The sequence below is a fragment of the Moschus berezovskii genome, chromosome 4 (assembly GCF_049115385.1).
Source record: "Moschus berezovskii isolate FMDL1 chromosome 4, NW_MosBer_1.0, whole genome shotgun sequence".
NCBI lineage: Eukaryota > Metazoa > Chordata > Mammalia > Artiodactyla > Moschidae > Moschus > Moschus berezovskii.
The window spans coordinates 70,579,759-70,595,289 of NC_142463.1; the positions used below are offsets into that span (position 1 = coordinate 70,579,759).

At 38.1% G+C, this 15,531-nt stretch overlaps 1 protein-coding gene across 4 annotated transcripts in view; it reads left to right on the plus strand.

Annotated features, from left to right (window-relative positions):
• BTBD8 (BTB domain containing 8) overlaps window positions 1-15,531 on the plus strand; it is a 95,312-nt gene that overhangs the window by 15,159 nt on the left and 64,622 nt on the right. For 3 of the 4 annotated variants that reach the window (XM_055402372.2, XM_055402373.2, XM_055402374.2), the window contains exons 3-4: window positions 7,584-7,819; window positions 13,837-13,954. In XM_055402372.2, the coding sequence (XP_055258347.2) occupies window positions 7,584-7,819; window positions 13,837-13,954 (354 nt within the window). Of the gene's footprint in view, window positions 1-7,583; window positions 7,825-13,836; window positions 13,955-15,531 lie in introns of those variants that run through there. The other variant, XM_055402378.2, reaches the window with a different exon arrangement.

Here is a 15,531-nt window from a genome sequence, read left to right on the forward strand (position 1 = left end):
AAGGAGATCAATCCTGGGTGAAGGACTGATGCTAAAGCTGAAACTCCAATACTTTGGCCACCTCATGTGAAGAGTTGACTCACTGGAAAAGACTCTGATGCTGGGAGGGATTGGGGGCAGGAGGAGAAGGGGACAACAGAGAATGAGATGGCTGGATGTCATCACTGACTTGATGGACATGAGTTTGAGTGAACTCCGGGAGTTGGTGATGGACAGGGAGGCCTGGTGTGCTGTGTGATTCATGGGGTCACAAAGAGTCGGACACGACTGAACAACTGAACTGAACTGAATAGTGAGCTGTGTTGCCCATCTTTTCATGTGTTTGTTAGCCATCTGTATGTCTTCTTTGGACAAATGTCTGTTTAGGTCTTTTTTTCACTTTTGTTTGGGTTGTTTGTTTTTCTGGTACTGAGTTGTATGAGCTGCTTGTATATTTTGGAAATTAATCCTTTGTCAGTTGTTTCATTTGCTATTATTTTCTCCCATTCTGAGGGTTGTCTTTTTACCTTATAGTTTCCTTTTTGTGCAAAAGCTTTTAAGTTTAATCAGGTCCCACTTATTTACTTTAGTTTTTATTTCTGTTACTCTAGGAGGTGGGTATAGAGGATCTGCTTTGAATTATGTCATTGAGTGTTCTTTCTATGTTTTCCTCGAAGAGTTTTATAGCTTCTTGTCTTACATTTAGATCTTTAGTCCATTTTGAGTTTATCTTTGTGTGTGGTGTTAGGAAGTGTTCTAATTTCATTCTTTTACATGTAGCTGTCCAGTTTTCCCAGCACCACTTAGTGAAGAGGCTATCTTTGCCCCATTGTATATTCTTGCCTCCTTTGTCAAAAATAAGGTACTCATAGGTGCATGGATTTATATCTGGGCTTTCTATCTTGTTCCATTGGTCTATATTTCTGTTTTTGTGCCAGTACCATACTGTCTTGATGACTGTAGCTTTGTAGTATAATCTGAAGTCAGGAAGGTTGATCCCTCCAGCACCATTCTTTCTCAAGACTACTTTGGCTATTCAGGGTCTTTTGTGTTTTCAAATGAATTGTGAAATTTTTTGTTCTAGTTCTGTGAAAAATGCCATTGGTAATTTGATAGGAATCACATTGAATCTGTAGATTGTGTTTGGTAGTATAGTCATTTTCATGATATTAATTCTTCCTATCCAGGAACATGGAATATTTCTCCATCTGTTTATGTCATCTTTGATTTCTTTCATTAGTGTTTTATAAGTTTCTGTGTACAGTTTTTTTGTCTCCTAAGGTAAGTTTATTCCTGGATATTTAATTCCTTTTGTTGCAATGATAAATGGGATTGATTCTTTAATTTCTCTTTCTGGTTTTTCATTGTTAGTATATAGAAATGTCAGTGACTTCTGTGTATTGATTTTGTATCCTGCAGTGTTGCTAAATTCACTGATTAGCTCTAGTACTACCTCCTTCCCTTTTAAAAAGAAAATTGTATTGAAATTTGTCTGTGTTAATATAAAGCATAAGAAGAGGAATATAAAGTATTGAGATTATGATTTTAAAAATTCTGATCAAATAGTCTTTGAAAAAATTTTTATATATAGCGACTTCAGATATGGTTCAAATGATTGGCAGTGGAAAGTACTGATAGGTTTTTCTTTATGACCTCGTGATAAAAATCTTTGATTTCCTGAGACTTACCGCACTATAGTTGTCTGAGAATGTGTGTGCATGTTTATGTGTGGGTAAAAAGGGAAGACCTTTAAATTTTTAGTTTAACATCAATGCTAGGATAAAATGTCAACGAAGTAAACACATAGACCAGCAGCACAGCATGAACAATTCCATTTCCCCTACAGCTTTCTCAAGTGGTGGCTGTTTTCTTTCCCACATCCCTTATACTAGTAGGGCTAAAGTGGGTGGAACAGGTGCCTTGTAATATTAACTATATATATTGACAGCATGGCAGCCCACTCCAGTATCCTTGCCTGGAGAATCACATGGACAGAGGAGTCTAGTGGGCTGCAGTCCACGGGGTAGCAAAGAATTGGACACAACTGAGCAACTGAACTGAACTGAAGTGACTGAGCACAACAGAGCACATATATATAACCTGGACCCTCACTGACTGGGGAGACTGCCCCTCCCAGAGTTAGCTAATTCCCAGAACATGCCTTTGATATGCAAACCAAGTAATCCTTAATCCATTCCTACACCCACCTTTCCCTCTGGTTCTTGCACTCTAGAAGGCAACACTCCTCTGCCCTAATCATCCCAGAGCCAGATACCAGGCAACCAGAGACTACCTTTATAGCTCAGAGCCCCCTCTTACCCAAATTGTTCAAACTCTTTAGTCCTAAACTTGCTCAGCTGCTTACTTTGCCTCACTCATTCCTTCTTCCCCAAACCACTTTTGCTCCCTCCTTTTGCCTCCAAATAGATCATGTTGCTCAATTCTACCCATTGAGTACTTTGCTTCTGACGCTTCCGGTCACCAGATTTGTAGTTTTTTCCCTTCACCAGACAATTCTCAGGTTCTCCCGATATCAGTTGGGTGTCCTACAGATTTAATTCAATTCTGACACTGTCTACCTGGAGATTGTTACCTGTGCTTCAGACCATCTGAATGCAGATTCCTCTGTCCCCTCCCTCAGGTTCAGCTCATTTGCTGGAGTAGTTTCTAGGACTCAGGAAAATATTTCACTTGACATATTATTGGTAAAAACTAAGAAACAGCCAGATGGAGGTGATGCATAGGGCACGGGTTATGGGAAGGAGCTTCCAAGCCCTCTCTGGGTTCACTACTCTCCCACTACCTCCATGTGTTCACCAACCCAGAGGCTCAATGAAACCCATCTAAAGATGCAGGCTTCATTATATAGGCATGATTGATTAGTGTGTTTTAGTAGCTCAGTCGTGTCCAAACCTTTGTGACCCCATGGACTGTAGCCCGCCTGGTTCCTCTGTCCATGGAATTCTCCAGAGAAGAATACTGAAGTGGGTTGCCATTTCCTTCTCCAGGAAATCCTCCTGACCCAGGGATCGAATCTGGGTTCCCTACATTGCAAGCAGATTCTTTACTGTCTGAACCACCGGGAAGCGCAATCATTGGTTGTTGGTGGTTAATTTAGCCTCTCCCCTCTCCAGAGGTGGAGGGAAGAGCTTAGTTCCAATCTTCAAAGCACTTGGTTGGTTTTCCTGGATTCCAGTTCCCATCATTATGGGCTTTCTAAAAGTCACTTACCTCACTAATGTAAACTCTGGTCTGGTTTAAAGGGGCTTGCTACGAATAACAGAAGACATACATTTCATTTTTATCCTTCTGGAGCTATTTTAGGAACTGGGAATAAAACTAAGTGCTGTAATAAAGTCTGTGCCCCAACCAGTAATGCTGAAGGAGCTAAAGTTGAATGGTTCTATGAAGGCCTACAAGACCTTCTAGAACTAACACCCAAAAAAGATGTCCTTTTCATTACAGGGGACTGAAGTGCAAAAGTAGGAAGTCAAGAAATACCTGGAATAACAGGCAACTTTGGCCTTAAAGTACAAAATGAAGCAGGGCAAAGGCTAACAAGAGTTTTGCCAAGAGAACGCATTGGTCATAGCAAACACCCTCTTCCAGCAACAGAAGAGAAGGCTCTACACATGGACATCACCAGATGGTCAATACCAAAATCAGATTGATTATATTCTTTACAGCCAAAGATGGAGAGGCTCTATACTGTCAGCAAAAACAAGACCAGGAGCTGACTGTGGCTCAGATCATGAAGTCCTTATTGCAAAATTCAGACTTAAATTGAAGACTGTAGGGAAAACCACTAGACCATTCAGGTATGACCTAAGTCAAATCCCTTACAATTATACAGTGGAAGTGATAAATAGATTCCAGGGATTCGATCTGATAGAGTGGCTGAAGAACAATGGATGAAGATTCTGACATTGTACAGGAGGCAGTGATCAAGACCATCCCCAAGAAAAAGAAATGCAAAAAGGCAAAATGGTTGTCTGAAGAAGCCTTACAAATAGCTGAGAAAAGAAGAGAAGCAAGAGGCAAAGGCAAAGGAGAAAAGGAAAGATATATCCATTTGAGTGCAGAGTTCCAAAGAATAGCAAGGAGAGATAAGAAAGCCTTCCCCAGTGATCAATGCAAAGAAATAGAGGAAAACAATAGAATGGGAAAGAAAATTAGAGATACCAAGGGAACATTTCATGCAAAGATGGGCATAATAAAGGACAGAAATAGTATGGACCTAACAGAAGCAGAAAAATCCTGAAAAATCCCATGGATGGAGGAGCCTGGTGGTCTGCCGTCAGTGGGGTCACACAGAGTCGGACACAACTGATGTGACTTAGCAGTAGCAGTAGCAACAGAAGCAGAAGATATTAGGAAGAAGTGGCAAGAATACACAGAAGAATGATACAAAAAAAAATCTTCATGACCCAGATAACCACAATCGTGTGATCACTCACCTAGAGCCAGACATCCTGTAAAGGGAAGTCAAATAGGCCTTAGGACATAACTATGAACAAAGCTAGTGGAAGTGATGGAATTCCAGTTAAGCTATTTCAAATCCTGAAAGATGATGCTGTGAAAATGCTGCACTCAATATGCCAGCAAATTTGGAAAACTCAGCAGTGGCCACAGGACTGGAAAAGGTCAGTTTTCATTCCAATCCCAAAGAAGGGCAATGCGAAAGAATGTTCAAACTACCACACAGTTGCCCTCATCTCACATGCCAGCAAAGTAATGCTCCAAATTCTCCGAGCCAGGCTTCAATAGTATATGAACCGGGAACTTCCAGATGTTCAAGGGATTTAGAAAGGCCAGAGGACCCAGAGATCAAATTTCCAACATCCATTGGATCATTGAAAAAGCAAGAGAGTTCCAGAAAGACATCTACTTCTGCTTTATTGACTATTCCAAAGCCTTTGACTGTGTGGATCACAACAAACTGGAAAATTCCAGACCACCTGACCTGCCTCCTGAGAAATCTGTATGCAGGTCAAGAAGCAGCAGTTAGAACTGGACATGGAACAACAGACTGGTTCCAAATCAGGAAAGGAGTACGTCAAGGCTGTACATTGTCACCCAGTTTATTTAACTTATATCCTGAGTACATCATGTGAAATGCTGGGCTGGATGAAGCACAAGCTGGAATCAAGATTGCTGGGAGAAATATCAATAACCTCAGATATGCAGATGACACCACCCTAATGGCAGAATGTGAAGAGGAATTAAAGAACCTCTTGATGAAAGTGAAAGAGGAGAGTGAAAAAGTTGGCTTAAAACTCAACACTCAGAAAACTAAGATCATGGCACCCAGTCCTATCACTTCATGGCAAATAGATGGGGAAACAATTGGGGGGCTCCAAATGGTGACTGCAGCCATGAAATTAAAAGACGCTTGCTCCTTGGAAGAAAAGTTATGACAACCTAGCAGCATATTAAAAAGCAGAAACATTACTTGGCCAACAAACGTCTGTCTAATCAAAGCTGTGGTTTTCCCAGTAGTCATGTATGGATATGAGAGTTGGACTATAAAGAAAACTGAGCACCACAGAATTGATGCTCTTGTACTGTGGTGGGGAGAAGACTCTTGAGAGTCCCTTGGACTGCAAGGAGATCAGACCAATCAATCCTAAAGGAAATCAGTCCTAAATATTCATTGGAAGGACTGATGCTGAAGCTGAAGCTCCAATACTTTAGCCACCTGATGCGAAGAACTGACTCACTGGAAAAGACCCTGATGCTGGGAAAGATTGAAGGTGGGAGGAGAAGGAGATGACAGCGACTGAGATGGTTGGATGGCATCACCTACTCAATGGACATGAGCTTGAGCAAGCTCCGGGAGTTGGTGATGGACAGGGAATTTTTTCGTGCTGTTGTCCATGGAGTTGCAAAGAGTTGGAAATGATTGAGCAACTGAACTGAACTGTAATAAAAGATATCCTATGGCTTTTATATAGAAAGTTAGAAGGGTTTTGGAATCTATGTGCTAGGAATGGTATACAGAGGTCATATTATAAATCACAATGTCACAACACCCCTGTCAAAAATCAGTTGCCTATAAATGTATGTTCTAGACACTCAGTTTGGTTCCATCAATCCATACATCTGTCCTTATGCCAGTACCACACAGTATTCATGGCTGTAGCTTTGTAGGAAACTAAGAATTCAGAAAATGTGAATCTTCCAAATTTGTTCTGTTTAAAGATTGTTTTGGCTATCCTAGCATTTCTATTTGAATTTGAGGATTGGTTTGTCAGTTTCTGCAGAAAACTAGCTGAATTTTGATAGGTGTTGCACTGAATCCATAGATTAATTCAAAGAGTATTGCCATTTAAAAAAATATTAAATTATCAATGGAATGTGTTTCCATTTATTTAATTGCTTTCAGCATTGTTTTGTAGCTTTCAGCATATAAGACTTGTGCTTTTTGTGAAATATCAAAATATTCCTAAGTATTTTATTTTCTGTTGTAAATGGAGTTATTTTCTAATTTAATTGTGGATTGTTTGTTAGTGATTTTTGCATATTGATCTTCTATTTTGCAACTTTGCTAAACTTGTTTAGCAAATAGTTTGGGGATGAATTTCCAAGGATTTTTATGTATATATTTGCTATTTGTAGTTGAAGATAGCTTTACTTATTCCTTTCCAATCCAGCTATATCTTTTTCTTGCTTAATTGCTCTGGCTAGAATCTCCATTTAAATGTTGAACAGAAGTGGTAAGAGCAGATGGACATCCTTGCTGATCTTAGGAAGAAAGTTTTCAATTGTTTACCATTAAGTCGGATGTTAGCTGTGGGTTTTTCATAGGTGTGCTTTATCAGGTTGAGACTGTTTCCCTCCGTTCCTAGTTTGCTGAATATTTTATGACAGGGTGTTGGATTTTGTCAGTATATGATTTTAGGGGACATAAACTTCACACTAGAGCATATGGTGTATAACATTGATTGTCATATGTTTAATTACCCTTGAATTCCTAAAATAAAGCCCAGTTGGTCATGATGTATAATTCTTTTTATATGTTGTTGGATTTACTTTGCTATTATTTTGTTGAAGATTTTTTCTCTACATTAATAAGATATTGGTCTGTAGTTTTCTTGTGATATCTTTGTCTCCTTTTGATTCAAGATAGTACTGGCTTCACATAATGAGTTAAGCGTTCTGTCTTATATTTTTTGGAAAAGTTTGTAAAGGATTGCCATTAATTAATTTTCTTTCATTTGGTAATGTTCACCAGGGAGGCCACCTGGTCCTGTGTCCTTCTTTGTGAGAAGTTTTTGAATACTAATTCAATCTCCTTACTTGTTATTTGTCTGTTCAGATACTCTTTCTTCTTAAATCAAGTTTCATAGTGTGTGTCCTTCCTAGGAATTGTCCATTTCATTTAGGTTATATAATTTGTTGGCAATGACACATTCCTTTTTAACATTTTTTATAGACTACGTTTCAAACTTCCTGCTATTTTAGATGTACCTTTCTTTAGTTAGTGTAGATTAAGAAGATTTTCCAACTATGTGGCTGTTACCTATGAAAACCAAACATTGGGAAACTAGGTTTTAAGAATAACTAAAATTATTTTTATTAATATTTTGCATTTTGTCTTTTAGGATTGTATACTCATCAAACAGAAATATAAAAAACTACGAAGAAGAAATTCTTAGGAAAAAGATAGTGGAAAGTGGAGTACCACAAAAGAAATGTGACTTCAGTGTTGGAAATTGTACTGACAATGATAGAAGGTTATCTGTAGCGTTCTTAAGTAAAAGATCATCTGACCATTCTCTTCTGAAACATGAAATTCCAAAAGATATCAGCAGCAAAGAGGAAAATGTAATTTCCACTGGTGAGGTATTTTTTGTGGATTTTTGTAAAATTTTAAAGCCATGAAAGTAATTATATTCTAAACACTTAGAGGAAAACATACTTCAAAAATCAGCTCTATTGGACATTTTTTTATAAGTAGATGAAAGTCAGTATAAATGAAAGTAAATAATTTATGAGTAAATGGAAATAATAATATGGCCTACTCCCAGTTTTCCCAAGTAATTAGAGATGGAGTATTTATTAATAAATACAGACATAATTCACAATTTTCCTTTTAAGCTTCTATATATTTTTGTTCTTATTCTAATCTACACCAGCAAAAGCTTTAGCAAACTGCAGAATCAGTTCTAACACAATATATGCGTTCCTTAAAAAACTCCTTGTGTCACAAAAATCACCAGTACATTTTGTCATGACATAAAGTCACTGAAACTTTTGTCATGACACATTTTTAAATGATAGGAACCTAATAAAAATGGTAGCATAGTTTTATCCATGTTAAATGGTTCAGCAATACATAAATACTACAATAAATATGGCATTTGACCTTGAAAGAGCGCTCTAGCTTGTTTGTAGAAGTGGGTGTCAGAAGGGTTGCCGCTTGTGAATTACTGTGAATTGGTGGAAGGAGGATGTTAAGGATGTAGATATAGATACAGTAGATATTCCAACAGGAGACTCAAGAGCCTTGGATAAGAGAACAAACTGTTTATTACTTATAGAGCATCTCAGAACCACTTTCCAACCCTCAGTCCCCATGAGAGCTTAATGTTACCTGCCATTCACATGCAATGGGGTTGCACCATAGGAGGGGAACGCCAACTTTATGAGACTTTTATAGGCTGCTGGCAGACCTGCTTATCCTCCTCCACAGAGGGAGAGACCTTTACTTTGGAAGGTAAATCAATCTTCTCTGGTGAGGGGAAGGTAGATTTTGAGGAGGGGATAGTCTCTGAATCTTTCTGGAGCATCTCATTATCTCTAACTTCCAAGATGTGTGTGTTGTTTAATCACCCCTTATCCAAATTTGCCAGTGCTCTGCTCAGAAAGGACAGACCATACAAAAACACAAAAATATTCATAGAAAATGGTCTCCCGGCAGTTGTTATCTGAAATGCAACACCAGAAATGAGTAGGCATGGGTGAACTGAGGTTTCTGGTAGGTGTCTTAGGTATTTATGTTTTATGTATATTCTTTCATGGCTTAGTCCAGCTGGGTACAGTTCCTTGCATTGACTTAGTATTTCTCATGGATTACCTTGCACCTAAGGAAAGGAAAAATTCCCATTATGCAAAAATTGTTCTCTAATATGTCATTTGTGTTGGATCAAACTCATGTTTTCAAAACATGTGTTACAGTTGAGTTGACTGTACATGATAGTATCTGTTAACTAAAGGATTTTTATTACTGATGTTTAGTGCAGCAACAATAAAAACAAACTAATATAGGCTCAGTTAGTTTCTTTTATATATGTTCACCATATTGTATTATGGTAAGTGCATGCATGCATGCCTCTTCTAGGCTTGAGATAGAGCTGTTCATTTTTAAACTATCTCATTTAGTCTCAGCCCTGCAAATAAAGTGATTACAGACTGATTTTATAGATGAGGACAGTAAGGCCCAGAGAGTATAAGGGACTTTCCAAGGCCACACAGATGGAGCAGTTGACCGAGCTGATATTCGATACCCATTTTTCTTGTGGGCCCATGAAACAGTTCTAGACTAGAGGCAAGAAAAATGGGTATCGAATATCAGCTCGGTCAACTGTCCTCATCTATAAAATCTCAAGCCTAGAAGAGGCAGGCATGTATGCATTTTCCCTCTCAGTCACTGTTCAGTCTCCTTCACTGGCACTTCCTCTTTAATTTTTTTTTTGAGCTTCATATCCAACCACTGGCCAGACATATCTGTCTAAATATACCTCTAAAGATAAATATCTCAAAATTTAACCTGTGTCAGACTGATCTAATCACCTGCCTTTCCCAGCCTGCTCTTCTCTTAAATACTGCATAGTGTGAATTATAGTACTATCTTTCTTTCTTCCTTATTTTTTTTATTCACTCTTTTATTTATTTATTTTAGACCTCACCATGTGACATGTGTCACATGTGACATTCGGCATCTTTGTTCCCAGCCCAGGGATCAAATTCATGTGTTATATTGTTTCCCACACTTCTACTAACCCAAATTTTGTGTTAGAAAAATGTATATATTTGTTAATGTTGCAGGCTTTATGGTCATATCTTTTTGCCTTTTCATGCTGTTCATGGTGTTCTCAAGGCAAGAATCCTGAAGTGGTTTGCCATTCCCTTCTCGGACATCATATACCTTCCAGTTATATTCATTTATTGATGCTTTGGCTTATAGGACTAAAAGTTAGTAAACAAGACTGATATTTCCAGAAAACATTTTAATGGCATTGGAAGTTTTATAATTCCTTCCTGTTATTACACTGTAAGTATTAAAGGGGGGTAGATTCTGCCACCACGAATATGTGTCTTTGGCATAAGGTTTATTGTGCCCCCTGCAGTGGATTCATGGAGTCCTAGCCACTGGACTGCCAGGGAGTTCCCTATATTAACTATCTTTCTTCTCAGTTACTCTTTTACCCTTCATTCAACTCATGAGCATATCTGTTGATTTGCCTCCTAACTATTCTTAAATACTTTTCTCCTCTATCCTCCTGCCATTTCTTTATTTCAGTAAGTTGCTATTTTCCCTGAGAATTTGAACCTCAGCTGGTTACCTGACTTCTTGTGCCACCCTCCATTTCTGTTGTATAGAACAAAATTTGTTCATTGCAAGCCTGACCATGGCACTTGCCTTATTAAAATTCTTTAGTAGTCTCCCACAGCCTTAATATAAATCCCAGCTTCTTTCCCATGGTATAAGGGGATTTGGGGAACTGACTGCCGCCTAGTACTCTGCTGCCTCCTATCTTCACAACCCCTTACACCCCCTGAGCTCTGCTCTTACTGACTTGGCATTTCATCTGAAAGAACTGTATTTTGTCACTTCTGTGCTTTTGTACTTGCTATTTGTTCTTGGAATGACATTCTAATCATCACATTATTCAAATACCAAATTTTGAAGATTTTATATTTAACAGAAGAGATAGTGTTACTGTCCTGCAGTTTAGTAGGAGGTATAATCAGGTCAGTTATGTACCAAGTATGTTAAGGACTCAAATAGGGCACTAAACTAACCTAGACTTAGGCCTTCAGAGAAAGCTGCATGGAAGGAATAATATCTGAACTGAATCCTAAAGAAAAAGCAGATGTTGACCAGACATAGAAAGTTTAGGGAAGAAGTATTCCAGGCAAAGGAACCAACACTCCTAGAGGCAAAGAACCAGGCACATAGTGAATTTGGAACACCATACATGGTTTGTTGTGGCTCTAGGGTGAAGGAGGGGTTAAGAATGGTCACAGTAAGGGATGAACCTGGATATATAAGCAGAAGACAGACAATGAAGAACCTTAATATCTAAAGGATGACTTTATATTTTGTGGTCCAAACAAGGATTCTTTTGAAAGAGTAAAAAATGAAAAATTATCATTGTTGTTGAATGTTATTCTGGGGCATCACACATTAACTGGACTGCCCCAGGCAAACCAAGAGATGTGGTGGCCTTATTCATAAGCTCTTTTAAGGCATTTAAGTGGTACTATTTTGCAGGCTTAAAGAGCATGAACAGAGCAAGTTTAAGGTAGAATGGAATGATGACTTCAGGTTGAAGAACAGTTTTGGGTTTCTGTAATTGTGTGTGTGTGTGTGTGTGTTTTCCCACACATAACCAAGTCTCCTAACACCAGCTGGGCATCCAACAGTTCAATTCTAATGATAACTATCCAGAGTTAGCAACAGATAAATCCCACAGGTTAAGGGCTTAGTCCTGCAATATTCTCCCCACTTCAGATATTAAACACAAGTCGGGTGTCTAGGCTACTGTGGGGGAGGAAAGAGTTCTTTCTTCCCTCTTAGGTTCTGTGACTGGCCAAAGAATTAAATTGAAATAAGACAGATTAACAGGAGGGGGGAGAATGGTTTTCATCACTTATTTTTGCACCAGGAGCTTCACCGAAAAAAAAGGAGATTCAAGAAGATGGCTAGATAATCAAGGATTATATATCATCTTGACCTTCCCTGGTGGCTCAGCAGTAAAGAATCCTATTGCTTGAATCCACCTGCAATGAAGGAGACATGGGTTCAGTCCCTGAGTCAGGAAGATCCTTGGAGAAGGAAATTGGCAACCCACTCCAGTATTCTTATCTTGGAAATCCCATGGACAAAGGAGCCTGGTGGGCTGCAGTCCATGGGGTTACAAAAAGAATTGGACGCAATTTATCAATCAAACAACAAAATATCATCTTAGGCTAAGTGGAAGAAAGGCATTCTGGGCTACTAGATGGGAGGCAAGTTATGGGAAGGTGAGGGGAGAAAATGTATGGTGAATAAGGGTTGTCTTGTTACACAGATAATAGTCAAGTGAAGAGGATAGTTTCTTCCTAAGAAGGAGATAGCTTTGCACTTGGAAATTTCCTTTACAAAAGGGAAATTTTTTACTTTTATTTTTAGGCAGTTGGGGGATGTAAATAGCTTTCCCTGCATCTGCTCCTTCTCAAGTACCTTTAGCTCAAAATAATCCTCATGCCAGAGTGGAATGTTTTGGGGTGACATATCCCCATTACTACCCACGCTTGTGCCCAGTGACAACAAATTCCGGAGTTTCCATGACCACCCCCTCCAAAGTTCAATAGTTTGTTAGAATGACTCACAGAACTCAGGAACACATTTACTTATATTTACCTATTTATTATAAAAGATATAATTTAGGAACAGCCAAATGAAAAAGATATAGGGCTAGGTATGCGGGTTTGGTGGAGAAGGGAAGGTATACAGAACAAATATCCACGCGCTCTCAGAATGTGCTATCTTTTCAGAAGTCAGTGTGTTCACCAACCCAGTAGTTCCCTAAATCTTATTGTTCAAGAAGTTTTATAATTCAGTCTATAGCCCCCTTTCCCTCCCTAGAGGTATGGGGAAAGGCCTGAAACTTCCCTCTCTCTAACCACATATTTGTCCTTTCTGGTGACCAGCCCCTATCCTGAAGCTCTTTAGGGGCCTTAACCCAGAGTCGCCTCATTAGCATTTTGGTTTCTAAATATATAAATTTGTAAATTGGTTACTGGGAATCTGTTCCCAGGGACCCATCCTCACCAGTCATACTAACAAAAAGTTCCAGACTGATAGAGCTATAATATACAATGTAGTATTTTTCTTTTATAATATATATACATGTTTCATATTTCACTTCCCAATGCCTAAATTGTGAGTCTTTTGAAGTAGAGGTAGTTCTTAAAATATTTTCTATAACTCTATACTGTATACAGTACTAGACTCATAATAAGTGCTCTATAAGTCACATTGATTTTAGTTGAATTTCTGTTGGTTCACAGATCATCATAGCCATAAATCCATGAACAGAAATAGGAAGAAACTAAGTGATGAAAAAGAATATCAAAATTGGGAAATTTTTTAACTTTTTAAGTCAGATGTTTGTGAAGTGGCTTCAGTTTTGGTGTATAATGAAATATTTAAGTGGTAAGTTCAAAGTAAAATGAAACTTTAAAATCATTGATTCTTTCTGCTCTGAAATATATATTTCTACTTATACTTAAATATAGATACACATTTGTGTATAAGTAGAAATATATATTTCAGAGCAGAAAGAATCAATGATTTTAAAGTTTCATTTTACTTTGAATTTACCACTTAAATATTTCATTCACTGTTACTTTCTTTCAGTAGCTAATCAGGATAACCACGTGAAAAAACATTTTGCTAGTATTAGAATATAATGGACGTGAGTTTGAGCTAACTTGGGGAGATAGTGAAGGACAGTCTGGTGTGCTGCTGTCCATGGGGTTGCAAAGAGTTGGACACGACTGAGTGAGCAACAATAAGAATACAAACTTTTGAAATATATATACTACTAAAGAAACTATTTTTTGTCTTGTTTTTCTCTTTTAAAGATATTTATGACTTGGAACCTGCATCTGAATTAGGAGAAGATTTATTGAAGCTTTACGTGAAACACTGTTGCCCAGATATTGATATTTATGTTGATGGAAAAAGTTTTAAAGCTCACAGGTAAATATGCATGTGATTAATTTGGTGTTCTGGTTATGACAGCAAAGTGTCAAAGGGTGGCTCTCTTTTTGTAGTACAGTGGTTTTCAAGATCTGATTCACATAGGCTGCAGAGGTTCCATGTGATGCCTCAGGAGGTCTCTGATGGGAAGGGTTTGGACCATAGACAGGATTTTCTGTCTTCAGTTTCACACATGCTCAGATGACCCACTGAGACATGTGCCCATGCTCAGCTAGAGCAGATCTGTGCTGTGCATTGGGCATGAACCTAAGATTTCATTGGAAGAAAATATACTGTTGCCTAAAATAGATTTGAAAGCCACTGAAAATGTCATTAAATGCAGTTTTTAATTTCATAGTCATATGGTATTGAAAATGATTATTTCTACATGAATGACATGTATTTTCTCTGAATGCATTTTGGCTCAAAGTCTTTAATTCTAAATAGATGATTCTCATGAATAGCATTGATTAGGAGGGTTAATTTTTCAGTGTACTTTTTAAAAACCATTATTATGCTGTAGAATTGGGTTGCTTAGGCATTCCAGGCTTTTAGAGTTTAAATTAAAGCCTGCTGCCTGTTTAGGTCAGGCTCTTTTTTTGTAAGTAACTAAAATCTGCTTAAAGAAAGAAAAGATGTTAATAAGAAATAGAGATTTTTTTTTCTTGGAACTCAAGGGAAAGAGGTACAGCTGGGCCTCACAACAGACTAGAATTGGAAAGCTGAGGAACCCAGAGTTATCCTCCCTGCTTCTTTGTGTTTCAAATAAAATGTTAAGTTATTCTGGTACTGCGGAAGAGGAAGAAACACTATTTTTGCAGAGGCTAGAAGCAATCTTATAGGTTCAAGGGTGCACAACCCTTAATGAAGTTAGCAGTGGGTTTAGATCACAGAAATCCAAACCAAATGGTAGCGATGTTTGTACTCTCATACTGGTTTTGCCACTTAATTGACTGAAGTACATTGCTAAACTCTTGAGACTGCCAGTTTCCATCAGACTGCCATTCAGGGTTTGAACTTTTCTTTCTGAGGACACATGTTTTGTAAATATATATACACATTTTCCTACTTTTTATGAAATCCCCATTATGTATAGTAAAATACAGAGTGTGATAGAGATTTATTTATATATTTTCCATATTATGGATCTGTATTTTCCATATTTGGGAATATAAATATACATATTCCCAAATGGTATGTGTGCGTGCCTTTCTTTCTTCTTGGTTAGTGTAGGGGGACAACACAATTTTACTTCTAAAATTAATTTACTTTGAGTTTATTTTATGCCAGATTTTTCTTGAAACTTATGGAGCCCTAGGGCTATTGTTGTCACACCGGGAGAGCAGGACTCTGTGACCATTTGCGGTGTTTTCCAACATTGTCTGGATTTGGCTTCTCCCTGTGTACTGCCTGACAGTGGACTGTTTTAAGAGCTGGATCTAGAATATTCGGTTTGTATTTTAGGACAGCTCTTGCTACATTTCTGGCTTATTTTGTTCACCTACGGAGAAGGCAATGGCAAGCCACTCCAGTACTCTTGCCTAGAAAATCCCATGGATGGAGGAGCCTGGTAGGCT